Source organism: Nuphar pumila, chromosome 1 (genome assembly GCF_984573655.1).
Source record: "Nuphar pumila chromosome 1, dmNupPumi1.hap1.1, whole genome shotgun sequence".
In the NCBI taxonomy this organism is placed as follows: domain Eukaryota; kingdom Viridiplantae; phylum Streptophyta; class Magnoliopsida; order Nymphaeales; family Nymphaeaceae; genus Nuphar; species Nuphar pumila.
Window position 1 is genome coordinate 5,229,140 of NC_143249.1, and position 18,233 is coordinate 5,247,372.

An 18,233-nucleotide genomic window follows, 5' to 3' on the forward strand; every position below is an offset into this window, starting at 1 on the left:
CCATCTGGACCCACCTTACACCGAAACTGGCAGTGGGTTGTGGTTGTTCATAGCCCATGACGCGGCATCACCGTGGACCGGCCGTAGGCACCATGGACTAATTGTAAACGCTTTGGCATGGACGACCCAACATGCTCAGTGGCTGTTTGTCGGTGCATGGTCGTCACCAACGACATTAGGGATCTGTTGCCGAAGGCCGGCGGTGGTTAATGTGTCTACAGGCTGGAAAAAGGGAAAAATAGGTTTTTTGTGGGTTTTGCAGGCTTTCAGCCATTGCAACCACCCGCAGACAGCGGTGGAAGACGGCGACTGGTCACCATCCACCGACCATCACCGAAGGCTGCTTTGGCCGATTGCGAGTGGCGATTTCAGCCCGGGCAATGCCTATATAAACAAAAAAAAACTTTTCTCTTACCTTTCACCAGTATCTATCGAGAGGACACACCGACAACAGAGTGCTGCAATGGAGTGGCCTTCACCTGTCGAACCTTGTGTTGCCTGCACATCATCTTGGTAGCAGCATGGGAGTTGTATCCTTGCGTCCGTCGGTGGAGAAGGCAACCCCGCCGATTATAAAAAAAATAGAGAACCCTTACCTGCATTGGCGTAAGCTAGCTACCCGGTTGCAGTCACCAAGGAGGAGAGGGGAGTCAATCGTTGTCGCTGGCGAGGCTTAGCCGATCCTTGTCGTCGATGGCCCGATGACTTTGTCAGTGTCATCCTTTGAAAGGGGGGTGGCGATTGTCGTTTATAGAAACGGGGAAAGGGGTGGGGGTCGTAGTCATTCAGCATCGTTGGGTGCTCTTTGGATTAACCGACGTACGTTGAGGAGGTGAGGGGAAGATGATCGTAGTCGTTGACAGCCTTACCAGTGTTGTCTTCAATAATGGGAGGGCGACGATCGGTCAACTCTTCCATCCTTGTCTTCAAAAAAAAGGTGGGAGGGCGAAAGGGATTTTTCCCTTTCGGTTTCTAAAAAACTGAAACTCACTTTCGATTAAAAAAAATCGCTACCTGGTTTGGGCAGATCAGGCCTAGATCCAGACCCGATGGTTGGACCCGATTCAGAAGACTAGACTGGACCTGGACTTAGGGTTCGGACCAGACCCGAAATCCCAAACCCTTGGATCATACCCAAACCCATTTGGGTTTTGGGTTTGCGTCTGATCCGGACAAACCGAGTCGATGACCGGATTCATTCCAAAGCCATGATGGATGGGGTCTGGGTTAGACCCAAACCTTTGAATCAGACCTTGACCCATTTGGGTTTCGGGTCTGGGTCTGATCTAGATAAACCAGGTCAAGATCCATATCCAACCAGATCCTATTTAAACCGAATTCAGGTCTGGACTGGGTCGACTTCCTGGATCCGACCTGAGTCCTGTTATGGACCAGATCTGGATTCAAATCTGTTTTGGATCATGGGATCCAACCCAGGACCAATTATTATGGGTCTGGATCCAGACCGAGGGATTCAACCCCGGATCCATTGGAACTTGATCTGGATCCAGATTGGATCTAATCAGATCCAAAAAAAGGTTTCATTTTCTATTTACACCTGAATCGATTCTCTAACCGATATGACACATTTTGGGACCGATTCAGAGCCATTTTTAACCGGTTCATATCCATTTTTCGCTAATTCTGAAATATAGAGACTATGTTTTCATGAATCAATGAATAAACTGAGATTTTTTCATTCGGTTATAGGGTTTTATGAGCTTTTGTTCAAGTTTTAGACTGGTTCGTAAGTTTCAAGATCGGTTCGTAAGTTCCAAGACCGGTTCAGACCCTTAGATGATCGATTTAGAGTCGTTTCAAACAAGTTCAGAGCATTAGTAGACCAGTTTCGGCATGAAAACCTTAGGTTTTACCCTAAAAATAATAATTTTGTTATTTTTCATGCTTTATAAGTGTTTATTGTTAAAAAAACATGACACTTGCATGTCCAATACATGTATTTTATGTTATTTGAGTTATACATAATGTTTTAAGCATGAATTATGACTAAATTCATTTCATTTGTGATGTATTTTCATTAAAATTTATTTATGCATATAAGTTGAAGCACGAATTTGTGTTTTTTATTATATAATACATGTTTCTTCATGAATATGCATACATTATTATGTGTATATGAACATGCTCCATAATACGAATATATTTTCGGTAAAAGATATTGATTGACTAATTCATGCAATCACCAAAGTTATCTGAGTTGTGTTGATTAGGGATTCTTTGGACCGTGTTAAGATTCAGTATTATGATTGTGTGTGACTTTATAAAACAATGATTATACTCAAAGGTAGATTATTGTGTTTTAAATTCACACAGAGCGTAATAGTAGATGCGTATATCAGTCCATGAAGTATCTTCGTACCCAAATGTATAGTGCTGAATTGCCTCTAGTTACATAATTTACTAGTTTCACCAATTGAAGTCAATTTTTTGTAAATTAAGGAGACAAAACAACTATGAGTATTATCATTTTGCACCAAAGTGAAACGATAATGGTTCAATTATATTTGTCTAAAAAAAGGTGAATAATAAAGAGTCTCACATTTAACTTTTCAATATGAATATCGTATAGAGTCATTAATCTCTCACTAATAGGGAGAATAAAACAATTGCTCTGAAGGCTGTCTATAAGAAGTGTGAGCGCTTAAAAAGGATGTCTATGAGAAGTGAGAGTGCTCAAAGCATGTTGCTTTTGCAATCGTGAGTGGCTAAGAATATTTGTTATGACATCTCTCACTACAGGACAATAAAGAAATTTTTGAAAGTCATTGGGGCATAAATTATTGATCTATATGAGATTTTATCTTAGGACATATAGATTATAAGTTTTATTATGGATCTTGGTATAATGGACTCTATTGAGAGACCACTAAAGATCTTATGCGATAATGAAGTTGCCATGTCATTCTTGAATAACAACAAGAGCTCAACCTTATGTCGACACATGGAGTTAAAGTACTTTATTATTAAAGAAATGATTAAAAATCATTCGGTATGTATTGATATAATTGGTACGAAGAAAATAACAGAGGATCCCGTTACTAAAGTGCTTACACTGGGATTATATTTTCAACATGTAAAGAGGATGTGTTTGTTTGATTCCTTCTGATGTATAATAATACATTATGGTTATATGTGATCACATTTGTGAAACAGAATTGATTCTCTATAACTTTGTATATTGTTGATTCTGCATAAACGATGTCTCATTTGGTTAGAGAGAATAGTAAAATAACAATATTAAAGGACCAATCAAATGGGTTAGAGACTAACACATTCATAAATGTAATCTTAACATGCTAAAGCACTGAAAATGAATTATATTGTAATATATGAAAATATGATATTTCATAAAGATGCGCTCACCTTCATAACTTATGATTCATTCTTGTGATACTGGATAGCATGTGAACCCATATGAAGAATTAAGTCAAAATAGTGGTATGAACCTCGATTTTGTGTCTTTCTGTGTCACTAAGTCAAGTGGGAGAATGTTGAACATTTCAGATCAAGTTCAACTCTATGTGTAACTCGGTTTGACACTAATGAAGGTATTAGTATAGCATTAGTAGGAATTAGTGGGGAAGGGGTTACGTGAATGTGAAAGGGTTCACATTTAATATGGCATGCAAAGAGTTTACATGCATGAATGCCATATATGTAACCCCTCACTTTTCTCCCACTATAAATTGAGGCATAGTTGCTTGATGAGAGGAACCAAGGTATCCTCATTTATCATTGGGTTCAGGGTTCTGCTCACCATCGACTTGATGGCCTAGGCTCATCGTGGATGTCAATAGGCTGTGGAAAATGCCTAGCACCCGCACATGTCGATTTTCATTCATGGCGTCTACCGGTATGTATTGGTTTTACATTCCGGTTATGTTTTGAAGAACGCCTGCACTAACATCCCCACTGTCCTCAATCCAATCACATCATCATTGGCAACCATTGTTCACCACAATGGAAGGCTGGGATCTAAGATCATTTTTCTCATGATATTTTGGTAGATCATCTGATCTGCTATCCTCATACGGTGGTTGACCAGCTTGGAATACAAAGAGAGAGAGAGAGGAGTTATAAATAGACACAACAATTTTTCGTCAATATCTACATAAAATTAACCAATATTTTCCTTTAAAAAAAAAGCCAAGGATTTTTTTTGAAATCATAGTATTTAGAGAGAGTATCACTGGTTGATCGCAATCCAACGTAGAGGAACAAGCTGGACATAAAGATGAGATCTGTTGGTTGAAAAATGAAAAACAATAGCCAGCATATTCCAAATAAAGGAACAGCAATATTTAGTGAAACATAATGCATCTGCAAACATGAATGGACTTTGCATTCGTTTGAAATGGCCAACAAAGCCTGGTGCACCAAATCTTTTAGAAATCGAGACATTGACCTTCTTTTGTCCAAAATTTTGCTTCACCAACAATTCGTTTGTACCCTTCTTGTGATGCTCATCATGACATGTGCCTGTTCCACGTCTCCTGGCTAAAATTCAAGTTCTAAAAGTGGCCGTACCACATATCAAATTTGAGATCTTTCGGTTCATGAATGATGCCCGTCTCTCTCTCTCTCTCTCTCTCTCTCTCTCTCAGATCATGAGGTGTTTCATGTTTCCGTATTCGGTACTTTGGTTGGATAGGGGGCTTCAAATGGATGATATCCGGATATCCAATCCAAGTCTGATATTTTTTTGAGATATGGATCCTTTAAGTAAGATCCGAATGTACATTCGGATCCGATTCAGATTTGTGCAATTGGATTAGTTTCAAATTCGGTCAGATTTGGATCAACATTTAAGTTGGATCTCCAATTGATCTGATGCAAAATCTGACCTGATCAATTTTTCTTTATACATTTAAATAGCTTTTTTTTATCCAGTATTACCACATGTATTTTGGATTTGGATTCAACCTTACCTCCTCGGATCTACTGTTTACATTTCGGATTCAGATTCAGATTTGGCAAGATCTGCCCATAGTCGGACCCGTTTGCACCCTTACATAAGGGTGTCGTTTGCGTTAAAAGTGAGAAAAACATAAACAACAACCTCGGTTTTGTTTGTCTGCCTATTTGTTTAACCGGCAGGTGGAGAGGGAAGTGCCTTTCATATGAAAGACACTCCCCTCGAGAAACAATGACCCCCATGGGAGCCATTTTTCCCTGGGGAAACATTTCCCCATGAGGGCCCTGTGAAAGGGTTCATATGAAAACTCCGCTTCTTGCAGGAATAAGTATGTGATGCCCACTTTCCCGCGGAAGCATTTGTTTCACCCACCAAGGGAAAACGATCCATCCTCATATGAAAATTGGTCGTTTTCCCCTGAAACAAACGGATCCTTAACGGTTCAAATTGCACCAGGATATCATTATAAAAAAAGAATACTGTACCATCCAAATGGTTAAATTAAAATTACGCAAGATTTATGCTAAACAAACAATGCTAAATGCAAGATTCGGAACGAAGAGATACGTAAGAAGGTAGGTGTTGCACCCATTGAAAATAAGATGCGAGAGAATCGTTTACGGTGGTTTGGACATATTCGGCGAAGGCCTAATGATGCTCCAGTTAGAAGGTTGGAGAACACTACAACAGAGCAGTAGATTAGCGACGACCACCTTTCATCGCTAATCCGTCGCTAATCCGTCGCTAACCATGTTAGCGACGGATTAGCGACAACGCGGCGACAGTATGCTTACGTCGCGAATATTTCGACGCTAACTGGCGACGGAATTATTCCGTCGCCAAGTCCGTCGCTAATTGCGACGGAATAACGAGCGCTATATTCCGTCGCCAATCCGCCGGTACTAAACGGCGACCACGGCGTGGCGACGGATTTAATTCCGTCGCTAAGCCGTCGCTAGATTAATATGAATAGCGACGGAATCATCCGTCGCTAATCCGTCGCAAAAACGAAAAAAAATCAAAAAAAATTTATTTAAAAATTAATTACGGAGAACTGTACAATTTATATTTCCTGTACAATTTATATTTCCTGTAAATAAAAAACAAACCACACAAAAAAATTCATATAACAAGTATCTATAATAATTAATCGTTCCACCTTAAAACTAAGAAGTTTAATTATTTACAATTCAACAATTACAATTAGGAAAAATAAAAAAAATAGAACTTCTTCAACACAGTCCTCTAATCATCGCCAAGATTTTGTGCGTCTTCTTGTTCATTGTCTTTATCTGTCCCTTCAGCTCCACTACCCTGATTATCGCTAGCAGCCTACACAAGAAAAGAACAGTCAGTATTGATAAACAAAATATAATGAAATAAATTACACACTATATGTGATTCTATCATGTGCTCATGTGTGATCTAAGGCAATAAAAAAACTCTATATGTGATTCTATCATGCTCATATGTGTGCTAAGGCAGTCAAAAAATTGAATATGTGATTATAGCATGTTCATATGTGTTCTAAGGCATATAAAAAAACTCTATATGTGATTCTACCATGCTCAGATGTGCTTTAAGGCAAGCAAAAAACTATATATGTGATTCGATCATGCTCGTATGTGTGCTAAGGCAGTAAAAAAATTGAATATGTGAATATAGCATGCTCATATGTGCTCTAAGGCAGGCAAAGCCAAAAATTTTATATGTGATTCTATCATAAATGATATATAACATGTTCATATGTGTTCTAAGGCAGTTAAAAAACTCTATATGTTATTATAGCATGTTCATATGTGTGCTAAGGCAGTCAAAAAACAGAATATGTGATTATAATATGCTCATATGTGTTCTTAGGCAGTAAAAAAACTGAATATGTGATTATAGCATGCTTATGTGTTCTAATGCAATCAAAAAAACTTTATATGTGATTCTATCATGCTCATATGTGCTCTAAGACAGACAAAAAGTTAAATATATATATATGTGATTCTATCATGCTCATATGTGTGCTAAGGCAGTAAAAAAATTGAATATGTGATTATAGCATGTTCATATGTGTTCTAAGGCATCTAGAAAAACTCTATATGTGATTCTACCATGCTCAGATGTGCTTTAAGATAGTCAAAAAAACTATATATGTGATTATACCTGAGAGGGACCTGGAATCGAAGATCCCCTATCCTGAACAGCGGCCTTGATCTCATTTCGGAGAAAGGGGGCAACGGTGTATTGGAAGTAGTTATTCAGTGATTCATTAATGATCTCGCGTACATCATCACCGGAAAGAATAGTCGGCTGCTTGGAGCTTATATCGGCGCAAGAAGTTGGTGAGCCGTAACTGGAAGAACCAATAACTGGTGAAGTGTTCATATTACTCCCAAACCCGAACACGCGACCTTTTTTGGGTTCACCTGCTGCAGTCACCCATGCTGTAGGATCAAATGATGGATGCTGAGTAGCGTCTTCACCATATCGCTCTACCATTTGTTGCTCATATGCCTCCTACAAAATAATGTTTAAAGTATTCATTAATAATTAATGATAACATTATGATGACTTGCATATATATTGCAATGATTATTAATAGAATTAATACATACCGTTGTCGTTCTCGCCTTCTCTGATACGAAGACTCCCGTGGTCTTCCGTTTATGTGTTTCTACAAACACATCCTTATATGGTACACTGCCTCCTTTTTCTGCTTCCTGCGAAGTTAAATGACAAAAGATTTAGTACACAAATTTGCAACTATACTTATAAAATTAATATTATATATTGATGAGTTACCATTTTCTTTAGGTGGCTCCCAAATGTCTTAGATCCACCTGTGTGTAGATGGGCTTCGGGCATCTTCGATCGATTTTGTGAAGCCTTCGCAGAGCGATTTTTAAATGCATCTCCCGCCCACATATCGCACATTTCATCCCAGTAATCTCTCCTGATAGTAATAGGACCATGGCCCTTCCACAGTAATGGATCATCTACTACGCCAGATGCTTTTTTTGCTGCAGTCTTCATAGTGTGCAGCATGTCTGCAAATCGATTGGCAGCCACCTTCTGCCACACCTTCCTTGCATCATTTTCTTCCACCGTAGTTGCAAAGCGATTCGAAGCCTACAAATATTTTCAGAAAGTTAGTAGACATTGCTTAAATAAATTAAATATGAAACACATTAACTATGAGGAACAACTGTATACCATGAATGAGGACCACAATCTGTCTAATACCTCCTTTGGGTACTCTTTCCATTGAGCAACTGGTCCTGGTAGATGTTGAAGAAGTGAATTCCTAATCTCCCGTACTACTTCTTGTGGCTCAAACCTCGTGCTGCACATGAATTGTTACACAGTAAATATCAATATAAAATATTTAAAAGATATGCAATAATTGAAAACAAAATACTTACGGTCGATTATCGATATACACTATTCGAATGAGTCTTCTTGTGCCAGCCTGTGAAGACCCTGTTTCCTGTGTTGGCTGTTGACTTGTGCGATCAACTGGTGTAGGTGGGTCGTATACAGGCGCAACATCATCTGTAAAAAAATACACACCAAGTTCTCAGAATGTGCATTTGAACTAATCAAGCATCTAATTAGTTATATGATATACCTATCACAGGAGCCCGTGAAGATGAAGGTTGAGCCTGGCTACTACTGGATGAGCGACCACTATAACCTCCACGAACCATATTCTAACAAATAACATATGTCATACAATACATTCAAATAATTCACATCAAGTATTACAATGCATTCAAGTCATTCACATCAAGCATTGCAATGCATTCAAATAATTCAAATCATTGACATCAAGTATTGCACTAATTCAAATCATTCGTTAATTGCATAAATTATAATACATTCAGATAAATTACAATGCATTCGAATCATTCGTATCAAGTATTACAATACATTGAAATAAAATTTTTAATCATTCACACCAAGTATTGCAATACAACTCACATCAAGTATTACAATGCATTTAAATAGAGGTTTGTAGTATAAGATTTTTTTCACTAGCTTGAGAATTCTTCCTCGTCACTAGTTTGACTTTCTTCTTCTTCTTCTTCTTCTTCTTCTTCTTCTTCTTCTTCTTCTTCATTGTTTGCCCATCCACTTGGTACATCATTTGGATCACATTCCTCTATGAATGTTTCATTAGCCAATGGAGATATGACATGCATATCATGCGCAACATCGTGACCATAAGCGAAGTCACAGACATCATCTGATTGATAGTAATCACTGTCTTCAGCTAACTCATCTTCTTGTAACTGATCATACTCGGGGTATAGTTTGGATTTCACCTTGCAAACTGCCCACCATTCATTTCTATCTGACTTTTTTATACTCGGATATGAAGTATAATAAACTTGTTGAGCTTGCGAGGCTAATATGAATGGTTCATATGTTCCAAACCTGGATTTATGATTCACCTCCACAATGCCTGAAGCTTTGTCGAGTCTTGTTGCAGTTGGATCAAACCAATGACACTTGAATACCGTAACCCTGTTATTCATGCCTAAGTAAGTCAACTCCATTATTTCCTCTATAACACCGTAGTAATCATGTTCATTTTCACCGTAGCTGCTACCCTTGACACACACGCCACTATTTATCGTTGATTTGTTTATACCGTAGTCTTTTGTATGGAATCGATAACCATTTACGATATACCCGTTGTAGCATTGCACAACTTTGGTCGGACCATTTTCTAAATCACATATTCCTTGATCTTTAACATCACCATGGCGAACCTACGCACAGACATAAACAATTATTGTGATCACGATCAATTAAGTAACTTAGTGTTGTTTATAAGTACAAAATTTATGTTAGCTTCTTTACCAACTGTTTCAACCACTCCACAAACTTAGTTTCACGTTCTTTTTGTACTTCTGCATTAGTGAGATGTGAAACTTTGCTTTGCAACTCCAGATCAAATCGTCTGCAAACCACAAATACTTATATTACCGAGCCATGTATCCACATATAGAACATAAAAGGATTTATAATTGAGTTGCATATACATATACTTACTCGATGTATGGGTCGATCGCTGAACAATTAAAAAGAATATAGATGTGTGCTGCATCTTGCTCTCGATCTGTCAATAGCCTTGATCGGCAACTACCAAATGCATGCCCAAGTCGTTGAAATATCGACAGCTTGTCAGCTACAGTTACTTGTTCTCCATCATCGTTACGGGGCGGGCATGTGTAACGTGTTGAAATATGAGGTTCGAAGTACATAGATGAGAAATTTGAAATCTCTTCTAAAGTGTACGCCTCACAAATAGAGCCTTCTACTCTTGCTTTATTACGAACCTTTTTTTTTAGGTCGAACATGCATCTGACAAGAATATACATTTCAAATTTTAAATATCTGTCATTAAAGAGACAAATATAAAAAAACATATACCTTTCAAATGGGTACATCCATCGATATTGCACAGGGCCACCAACCCTTAGTTCATATGGCAGATGTATGATCAAATGTTCCATAACATCGAAAAATGCTGGCGTAAATATCTTTTCTAACAGACAAACAGTGGTGATGACAGAGTCCTCGAGATTCTTTACATCTGATACAATGACCTCCGATGCGCACAATGTTCTGAAAAATCCGCTCAACTCAGACAATACCCCCCATATAGGTTTGTCTAACATATCATGGAATGCTAGGGGTATCAATCGTTGCATAAAGATATGACAATCATGGCTCTTCAACCCATATAACTGTCCATCGTCAATCTTCACAGCCCGAGCAATGTTAGAGACATATCCATCTGGAAATCTCAGTTGTCTCAACCATTGACATACATGTTTTATTTGATCAGGTCCGAGCACGTACTTCGCCTTTGGTTTCAGTACTTTGCCATTATACTCTTTGAGTTCCAATTCTGGTCTTTTACATATTAATTTTAAATCCATACGGGCCTTCGGATTATCCTTCGTTTTTCCTTTAATATTCATTACTGTATTGAACACATTATCAAACACATTTTTCTCTACATGCATCACATCCAAATTATGTCGTATCAATAGGGTCGGCCAATACGGTAGTTCCCAAAAAATAGATTTTTTCGTCCAATTGTGTTCCTTCCCAAATCCACGGAAGGGTGTAGGACTGCGGGCATCTGTTAATACATTTGGAAAGTATCGCAATCTTCTTAAAATCTCTATGCCAGACAATCTTGAGGATGGACCTTCCATTTCAGTTGTGCCTGCTGTAAATGCATTCTTTTGACGTCGGAACGGATGATCGCTGGGTAGAAATCGACGATGGCAATCAAACCAGCAAGGCTTCCTTCCATGCCTCAATCTAAAAGCTTTGGAATCCTCCATGCAGTACGGACAAGCCAACCTCCCATGTGTGCTCCAACCAGATAACATACCATATGCAGGGAAGTCACTGATTGTCCATAGAACAACGGCCTTCATGTTGAAATTTTGTTTTTTGTGGGCATCATACGTGGTAACACCGTCATCCCACAGTACTTTTAATTCATCAATCAATGGCCTTAGATATACATCAAGATTTTGGCCAGGTGAGGTCGGACCAGGGATCAACAGAGACAAGAAAAGATTTGGACGTTTCATACACAAGCTTGGTGGAAGGTTGTATGGAGTTACAAATACTGGCCAGCATGAGTATGGAGTTGATCTACCCCCAAATGGATTAAATCCATCTGTACATAGACCGAGTCTAACATTTCGCACTTCCATTGCGAAGTTCTGATGAGTACGATCAAAGTGCTTCCAAGCTTCAGCGTCAACAGGATGCGTGATCTTGTTTTCATCGTGTCGAACTTTATTTGCATGCCATCTCATGTGTTTAGCTGTCTTTGAAGACATATACAATCGCTGCAATCTAGGAGTGATAGGAAAGTAGCGGAGCGACTTGTATGAAACTTTCTTTGATCTCGTGCTACCATTGCCTCTTGTCTTTGGCTTGAACCGAGGATGCCCACATGACGGGCATGATATGTCGTTTTCCTGCTCCTTGAAATACAACATGCAGTGATTTGGACAAGCATCAATCTTTTTGTAACCCATACCTAGAGCGTTGACCATAACTTTCGCATGATAGAAATTTTGTGGCAATTTCTCATCTTTAGGCAACATACTCTTCACAATCATGCACAAACGGTCAAAACATGATTGACTCAAATTATACTCGGACTTCAAATTCATTAGTTGAAGAACTGCAGACAAGATAGTGTGACTCTCACAACCGTTCCAAAGTGGCTCATCAGCATCTTTAAGTAAATCATAAAATCTACTAGCTGCATCGTTTGGTGATTCTTCATCTACGACAGTTCTTACATCACTAGAACTCATAGCAGAACCCAGTTCTGTTCCTGCAGCATCAAATATCAAATTCGTATATGGATTATCGTGCACCACATTCACCCGTGCATCAAAATCGTTTCTAAATTCTTCTCCATGAAACGCCCAGTTCTGATAATCACTCACAAAACCCTTCCTGTATAGGTGATGTCTAACGCCATGAGGTTCTACAAATCGATTATTCTTACAAATCTTGCAGGGACACCTAATCCGACCTGTGGGATCTACCGTACTGACACTCGCCGTTGCAAATTCAATAAAACTATCGACACCATCCATATATTCATGTGATAACTCATTATCCACTATCCTACGGTACATCCATTCACGGTTTGCAGTCATTCTGTCGTATGATGTTACGAATAGTATCCTAACGAATTAAGAAAAAAACAATCAGAATGCGACGATGAAGAAAATATCAAATTTATCATGCAATATACTATGTCAAACAATAACAAGAATTTTGATGCATGCATTGATAACTTAATATTTTCATGTGCAAACTATTAATGACATGATACAATCATTTGAAGCATGCTTTTATTATAAAATTTCACATGGAAGTCAAAATCAAATTGAAAGTAACTACATGCAAGCATGGATACAATTACATCAAACATTGCAATACATCATAATCATTCATATCAAATAAATGGCAAACATGTACCTGCAGCAAACACACTTCAATATCTCACTAACTACTACCATGCTTAGCATGGACTCCGTACTCCAAAAATAAGAACACTTCCATATTTCTACATTAAAATCATGCTCAGCATGATCTCCGAACTCCAACAAAGCAGTCCTAGATATCAACAACTAAGTGAGTGTGTGAACAATAAAGTGCTGCATTCAATAAATTAAATAACATGTGATACGTTTGCATCACTTACTCACCACGGGTATTTACCCGATTTGCATTGTTTTTGTCATTTACTTACCACAGGTGGCCGAGCACGAGTTGGTTTCGTTGAAAAATCTGCACAAAAACAAAACAAATTAAGTAACAAACTAACTAATCATGAAACAAGATGAAACACTAACTAAAAAAATCGGGTATTTCTCTCAAGGTACGGGCATTTTCTTATGTGAAACGTTTGAGAAATCGGGTAGAGGTAGGATTTCCATGCATGTTTTGATGGAAATCCATGGCGAATCAGTGGATCTACGAATCCACTATGTTATATTGATATTTTTCCTTGTTTTTCATTTTTTTTTTCAAAAAGAAATCCATGGCACGATCGATGTGGTATGGGTGTCGGCTGACAGACCAGCCGAAGTCAAGCCGTGAACCCTCGTTGTTGGCCCAGCCGAGTGATCGGCTGGGTATGATCCCTTTATTTCAAAAAAAAAAATCTTTTTATTCACGTTGGTGGCTGTTGGCTGGCTGGCAACCAGCCGAGTAGCACTCGGCTGACTGCCAGCATGCTGGCAGGTGCGCCAGGCCCAGCACCCAGTCGGCTGGGTGCTAGGCGAGCCTATGACAGGGCCATAGCCGGCCCAGCCGGCCCAGCCGACAAAAATTCTTTTCAAAACAGGGAAGGGGGTTAAACCCCCTGCCGGAAAGGCAGTTCCGGCATGGGGGGTTGACCCCCTGCCGTGCCTTTACGGCAGGGGGGTCGACCCCCCATGCGTTTCCGGCAGGGGGTCGACCCCCCATGCCTTTCCGACAGGGGGTCGACCCCCCTTGCCGGAAACGCAGGGGGTCGACCCCCCCTGCCGGAAAGCACGGCAGGGGGTTAAACCCCCTCCGTTTCCGGCAGGGAAGGGGCGTACCCCCTGCGTTTAGAAGAAGAAGAAGAAGAAGAAGAAGAAGAAGAAGAAGGAGAAGAAGAAGAAGAAGAAGAAGAAGAAGAACCTGCGCTTCGCCGGACGGTGGCGGGAGGTTGACGGGGAGCGGCAGCTGGCGAGCGCCGGCTGGCGAGCGGTGGACGGGGAGCGGCGGCTGGCGAGCGGCGGTGGCCGGACGGTGGCGAGGGCCGACGGGCGGCGGGAGGGTGCAGTACAGCGAAACAGGGAAAAGAGAAAGAGGGATGGGATTAGGGATTTACGCGACATTTAGCGACGGCTTAGCGACGGAAAAATTCCGTCGCGAAGCCGTCGCGAAACCCAAATACCAAAAAAGCGACAGAATATATTCTGTCGCTACTCCATCGCTAATTAGCGACGGAGTAGCGACGACAGAGTTCCCTCTCTAAATCCGTCGCTAAAATGGTGTTCTTGTAATCAAAAGTAGCGACAAAAACATGCAGTCGCTAATCCGTCGCTAAGTAGCGACAGATTAGCGATAAAAGTCGTTTCCTCGCTAATCCGTCGCAAATTAGCGACAGATTCTATCTCTAGCTAATCTGTCGCTAAGTAGCGACGGGAAAAATCCGTCGCTAATTTCCGTCGCTAATTAACAATTTTCTTGTAGTGGAAATGGGAAAATATATTAGTTAAAAGAGGTCGGGGTAGGCCTAGGAAGACTTGGATGGAGATGATAGGAAAGGATATGAATGCTTTGAACCTCACCGAGGACATGGCGTTGGATAGAAATGATTGGAGGAAAAGGATTCATGTGGAAGACCCAAAATGAATTTCTTTTTTGGTTCATATCGCTGACCCCAATTGTTTTGGGATGAAGGCGTAGTTGTTGTTGTTGTTGTAAACAATGCTAAATACATCCCTGGAAGTCATTTGCATCTGACCATGAATTAGATTTCTTATTACTTGGGCATAGGGGTGTCAATGGGTTGGGTTTGACCTGGACCCAACCCGTACCAAACCCTATATGGTCAGGGGTTGGTGATAAATAACAAGGCCCGATTAGAATCCTGTTCATAGCTGAAGGATCCGATTAATATATGGAGCCGGGTATGGTTTGGGAAATTTATACCAGACTTGAGTCCGACCCAAGTTCTGATTAAGATTCGTAATTTTTCAATGTAAAAATGATGAGAAATATTATTTTACCAGGTATGGTCTGGGTCTGGTTCATGTAATCCTTATAGGATCCAGGTATGGTTTCTCTTATGGTGAGTCCAATTAGACCCGGGTCCAACCCGGTACCATAATCTCAAGTCAGGTTTTGGTCTGGTTAATTCTACATGGGTCTGAACCAAACCCAATCCGTTGATATGGACAGGTATGGGTGTGATCTATTGGGTCAGTTATGATACCTGTTGACTGACCTAACCAAGCCAAAGAAAGGAATCATTAAAATGTAATAAGTTTGTAATCAATAATTTATCTAATTTTGATTTGTGATGGCATGCAATAGAATGGTATGTGAATATGAGAAAGATCGAGTTAAAGGACAAGGGCATTGTTGAGAAAGAGATGGATTTTCAAAGATGAAATGAAACATTTGATTCATGCACCAGGAGAAAGATTTCCCATGCATATCTTGCAAAAATGTCGAACAATGCTATGTTGATTTAGCGTAATGAAAATAACAAATTAATAAAAAAAAATCATATAGCAGTTGTTGGACATTTTGGGTTATGGGTCCAACCCACAGTGTGACCCGGTTTGACACCCATTAGTGGGTCACGTTAGTGGCCATGTAATGGAGATAGTGGGTGGGAGTTACGTGACCACATTCACGTAATTGTCTAGTCTCCCATTATACATAAGGGGTTAGGGGCTACTAGGATGATGAGAGACTTGTAGCATTTCCCTGCCAAAATTTTGTTCCGCTTTCGGACGCTGCGGAAAGGGTCCTGCTCACCGTCGACCTAAGGCATGGGCTCATTGTGGGTGTCGACCGGCTGAGGAGAACGTCGAATTACCTACACAAACTATGGCGAATTCAGGTACACTTCCTTTCATTGTTGATTTTACAGGGATTCGCCAACATTGGGTTATGGGCCCACAGTGCCACGCATTTTCGCTGCGCGTGGCTGTGTAGGCCGTTTCGGCGTTTTTGGTGTCGGTGGAGTCGCTGTGGGGCGACAACCACCGGTAAGTGGCAGATCGAATCCTTATAAAAGAAAAAGAAAGGATGATCGAAATATACCTGTGGTCGTCGGGCTGCAGGGATGATCCGCTGTTGTCGGGATGGTCGCTGGAACCATCGCCTGAAATTTCCCGTAGTTGTCGGCCTGCAGGGGGCTTTTGTAATGAGCTGCAGGTAGCAACAACGACCTTTCCAGAACTCCTGTTTCCCCACCTTATTGCCAGAATAACCTGTAAACCGGCGACAATAAAAAAAATGTTTAACCCTTACCTGTCGCCGGGGGAAAAGGGTTTTTCGTGGGGCATTTTGCCGGCAAGGGCAGCCATTGGTCGGCGGCAGCCTTGCTGACATCGCCAGGGCTGCCACCGGACTGGCAGGCGGTGCTAGTCTTCTGCCATTGAACGACGAAGCCACGAAGCGTCGCCGTGGGGCGACGTCTTTTGACGGGAGAGTTGTCGCCGAATCGACGTCACCGTGGGGTGACGCAGGTCGCCGGCAACCGACGTTGGTTGCCGTTACGGCGACGTGGGTCGTCGTGGAACCGAAAAGGGCGGGAACCCTTTCGGTTTCCCTGAAAACCATAAACAGAAAACCATCGGATTTTCTGTTTTTTGTGTTTTGAAGGGGATCGGATCGAGTTCGGCGAGAAGACCCGATGACAGACCCGTTCCAAACCTATTTTGGGTGGATCGGGTCTGCTATTCTTTTTTGGATCTGACCCGAACCAATAATGGTACCAGGTCTGGGTCTGATCCGGAAAGAATCGAGTCTTTCTCTCAGATTGGGTTTGACCCGGGTCCATTTAGGACCGGGTCTAACCCGATTCTGTTTTGGATCGGGTCTGATCCGGACCCATTAAGAGCCGGGTCGAACTCGGGGTCCATTTAGGACCGGGTCTAACCCGGTTCTGCTTCGGACCGGGTCGTTCCTGGGGTCCATTTAGGACCGGGTCGTACCCGAGGTCCATTTAGGACTGGGTCTAACCTGGGTCTGTTTCGGACCGGGTTCGATCCGGACCCATTAAGAGTCGGGTCGAACCCGGGGTCCATTTAGGGTCGGGTTGTACCCGGGGTCCATTTAGGACCGGGTTGTACCCGGGGTCCATTTAGGACCGGGTCTAACCCGGTTCTGCTTCGGACCGGGTCTAACCCGGGGTCCGTTTTGGACCGGGTTCGACCCGGGTCTGTTTCGGACCGGGTCCGATCCGGTCTGTTTCGGACCGGGTCTAACCCGGGTTCTGTTCAGGCCAGGTCTGATCCGTATCAAGTATGGGTCGGGTCAGACCCGGATCCCATTTAAACCGGGTCAGATCCATGTATACAAGATCCGAACACTATTAAGACTGAATCGGATGAGGAACCTAATCCGACCCCTTCCAGAACTGGTTCAGAGTCGTTTTTGACCAGTTTTTTCTAGTTTTTCACCGGTTTCGAGATGCTGAGACCCTGTTTTCATAAATATAAAGAGTTACAGGGATTTTGGCATACGGTTATAGGTTTTATGAACTTTTGTTCATATTAAGTATCGGTTTATAAGGTTTAGAACCGGTTCGGACCCATAGATGACCGATTCAGGGCGGTTTCAGACCGGTTCAGAGTGGTTTTAGACCAGTTTCTACTTGAAGACCCTAGGTTTTACCCATATGAGCATGTTTTTGTTATCTTTCATGCTTTATAAAGTATTTATTTTTAATAATGCATGACTTATGCATGTTAATTCATGTATTTTGCGTTGGTTAAGTTGTGCATGATGATTTTAAGCATGAATTATAACTAAATTCATGACAATTAGTTTATGCATATTTGTTGAAGTATGAACTTATATTATGTCATGAATATACATGCATTAAAATGTGTGCATGGGCGTGCTTCATAATACGAATAGGATTTTCGGTAAAAGATCTTGATTGATCGATTCTTGTAATCACCAAAGTGATCTGAGTCATGTTAATTAAGGATTCTTTGGATCATATTAAGATTCACAATTATGATTGTCT

General features: G+C 41.0%; 1 protein-coding gene across 1 annotated transcript; it reads right to left on the reverse strand.

Annotated features, from left to right (window-relative positions):
* Positions 1 to 7,489: 7,489 nt before the first annotated feature.
* Positions 7,490 to 16,355, reverse strand: LOC149847770 (uncharacterized). The gene is made up of 6 exons (XM_090002182.1): positions 16,298 to 16,355; positions 8,350 to 8,479; positions 8,141 to 8,270; positions 7,730 to 8,056; positions 7,543 to 7,647; positions 7,490 to 7,498 (listed from the first exon to the last, which is right to left on the reverse strand). Exons 1-6 carry the CDS (start codon positions 16,353 to 16,355, stop codon positions 7,490 to 7,492), a joined length of 759 nt encoding a protein of 252 aa, XP_089858308.1.
* Positions 16,356 to 18,233: the final 1,878 nt, after the last annotated feature.

Excerpts from the sequence above, each read along its gene's own strand:
- LOC149847770 (XM_090002182.1), bottom strand. The coding sequence starts at position 16,355 with ATGGTTCCAGCGACCATCCCGACAACAGCGGATCATCCCTGCAGCCCG. Across the intron at positions 8,480-16,297 it reads CTGCAGCCCGACGACCACAG|ATGATGTTGCGCCTGTATAC; the intron begins GTATATTTCGAT and ends ATTTTTTTACAG. Across the intron at positions 8,057-8,140 it reads GATTGTGGTCCTCATTCATG|GCTTCGAATCGCTTTGCAAC; the intron begins GTATACAGTTGT and ends AAATATTTGTAG.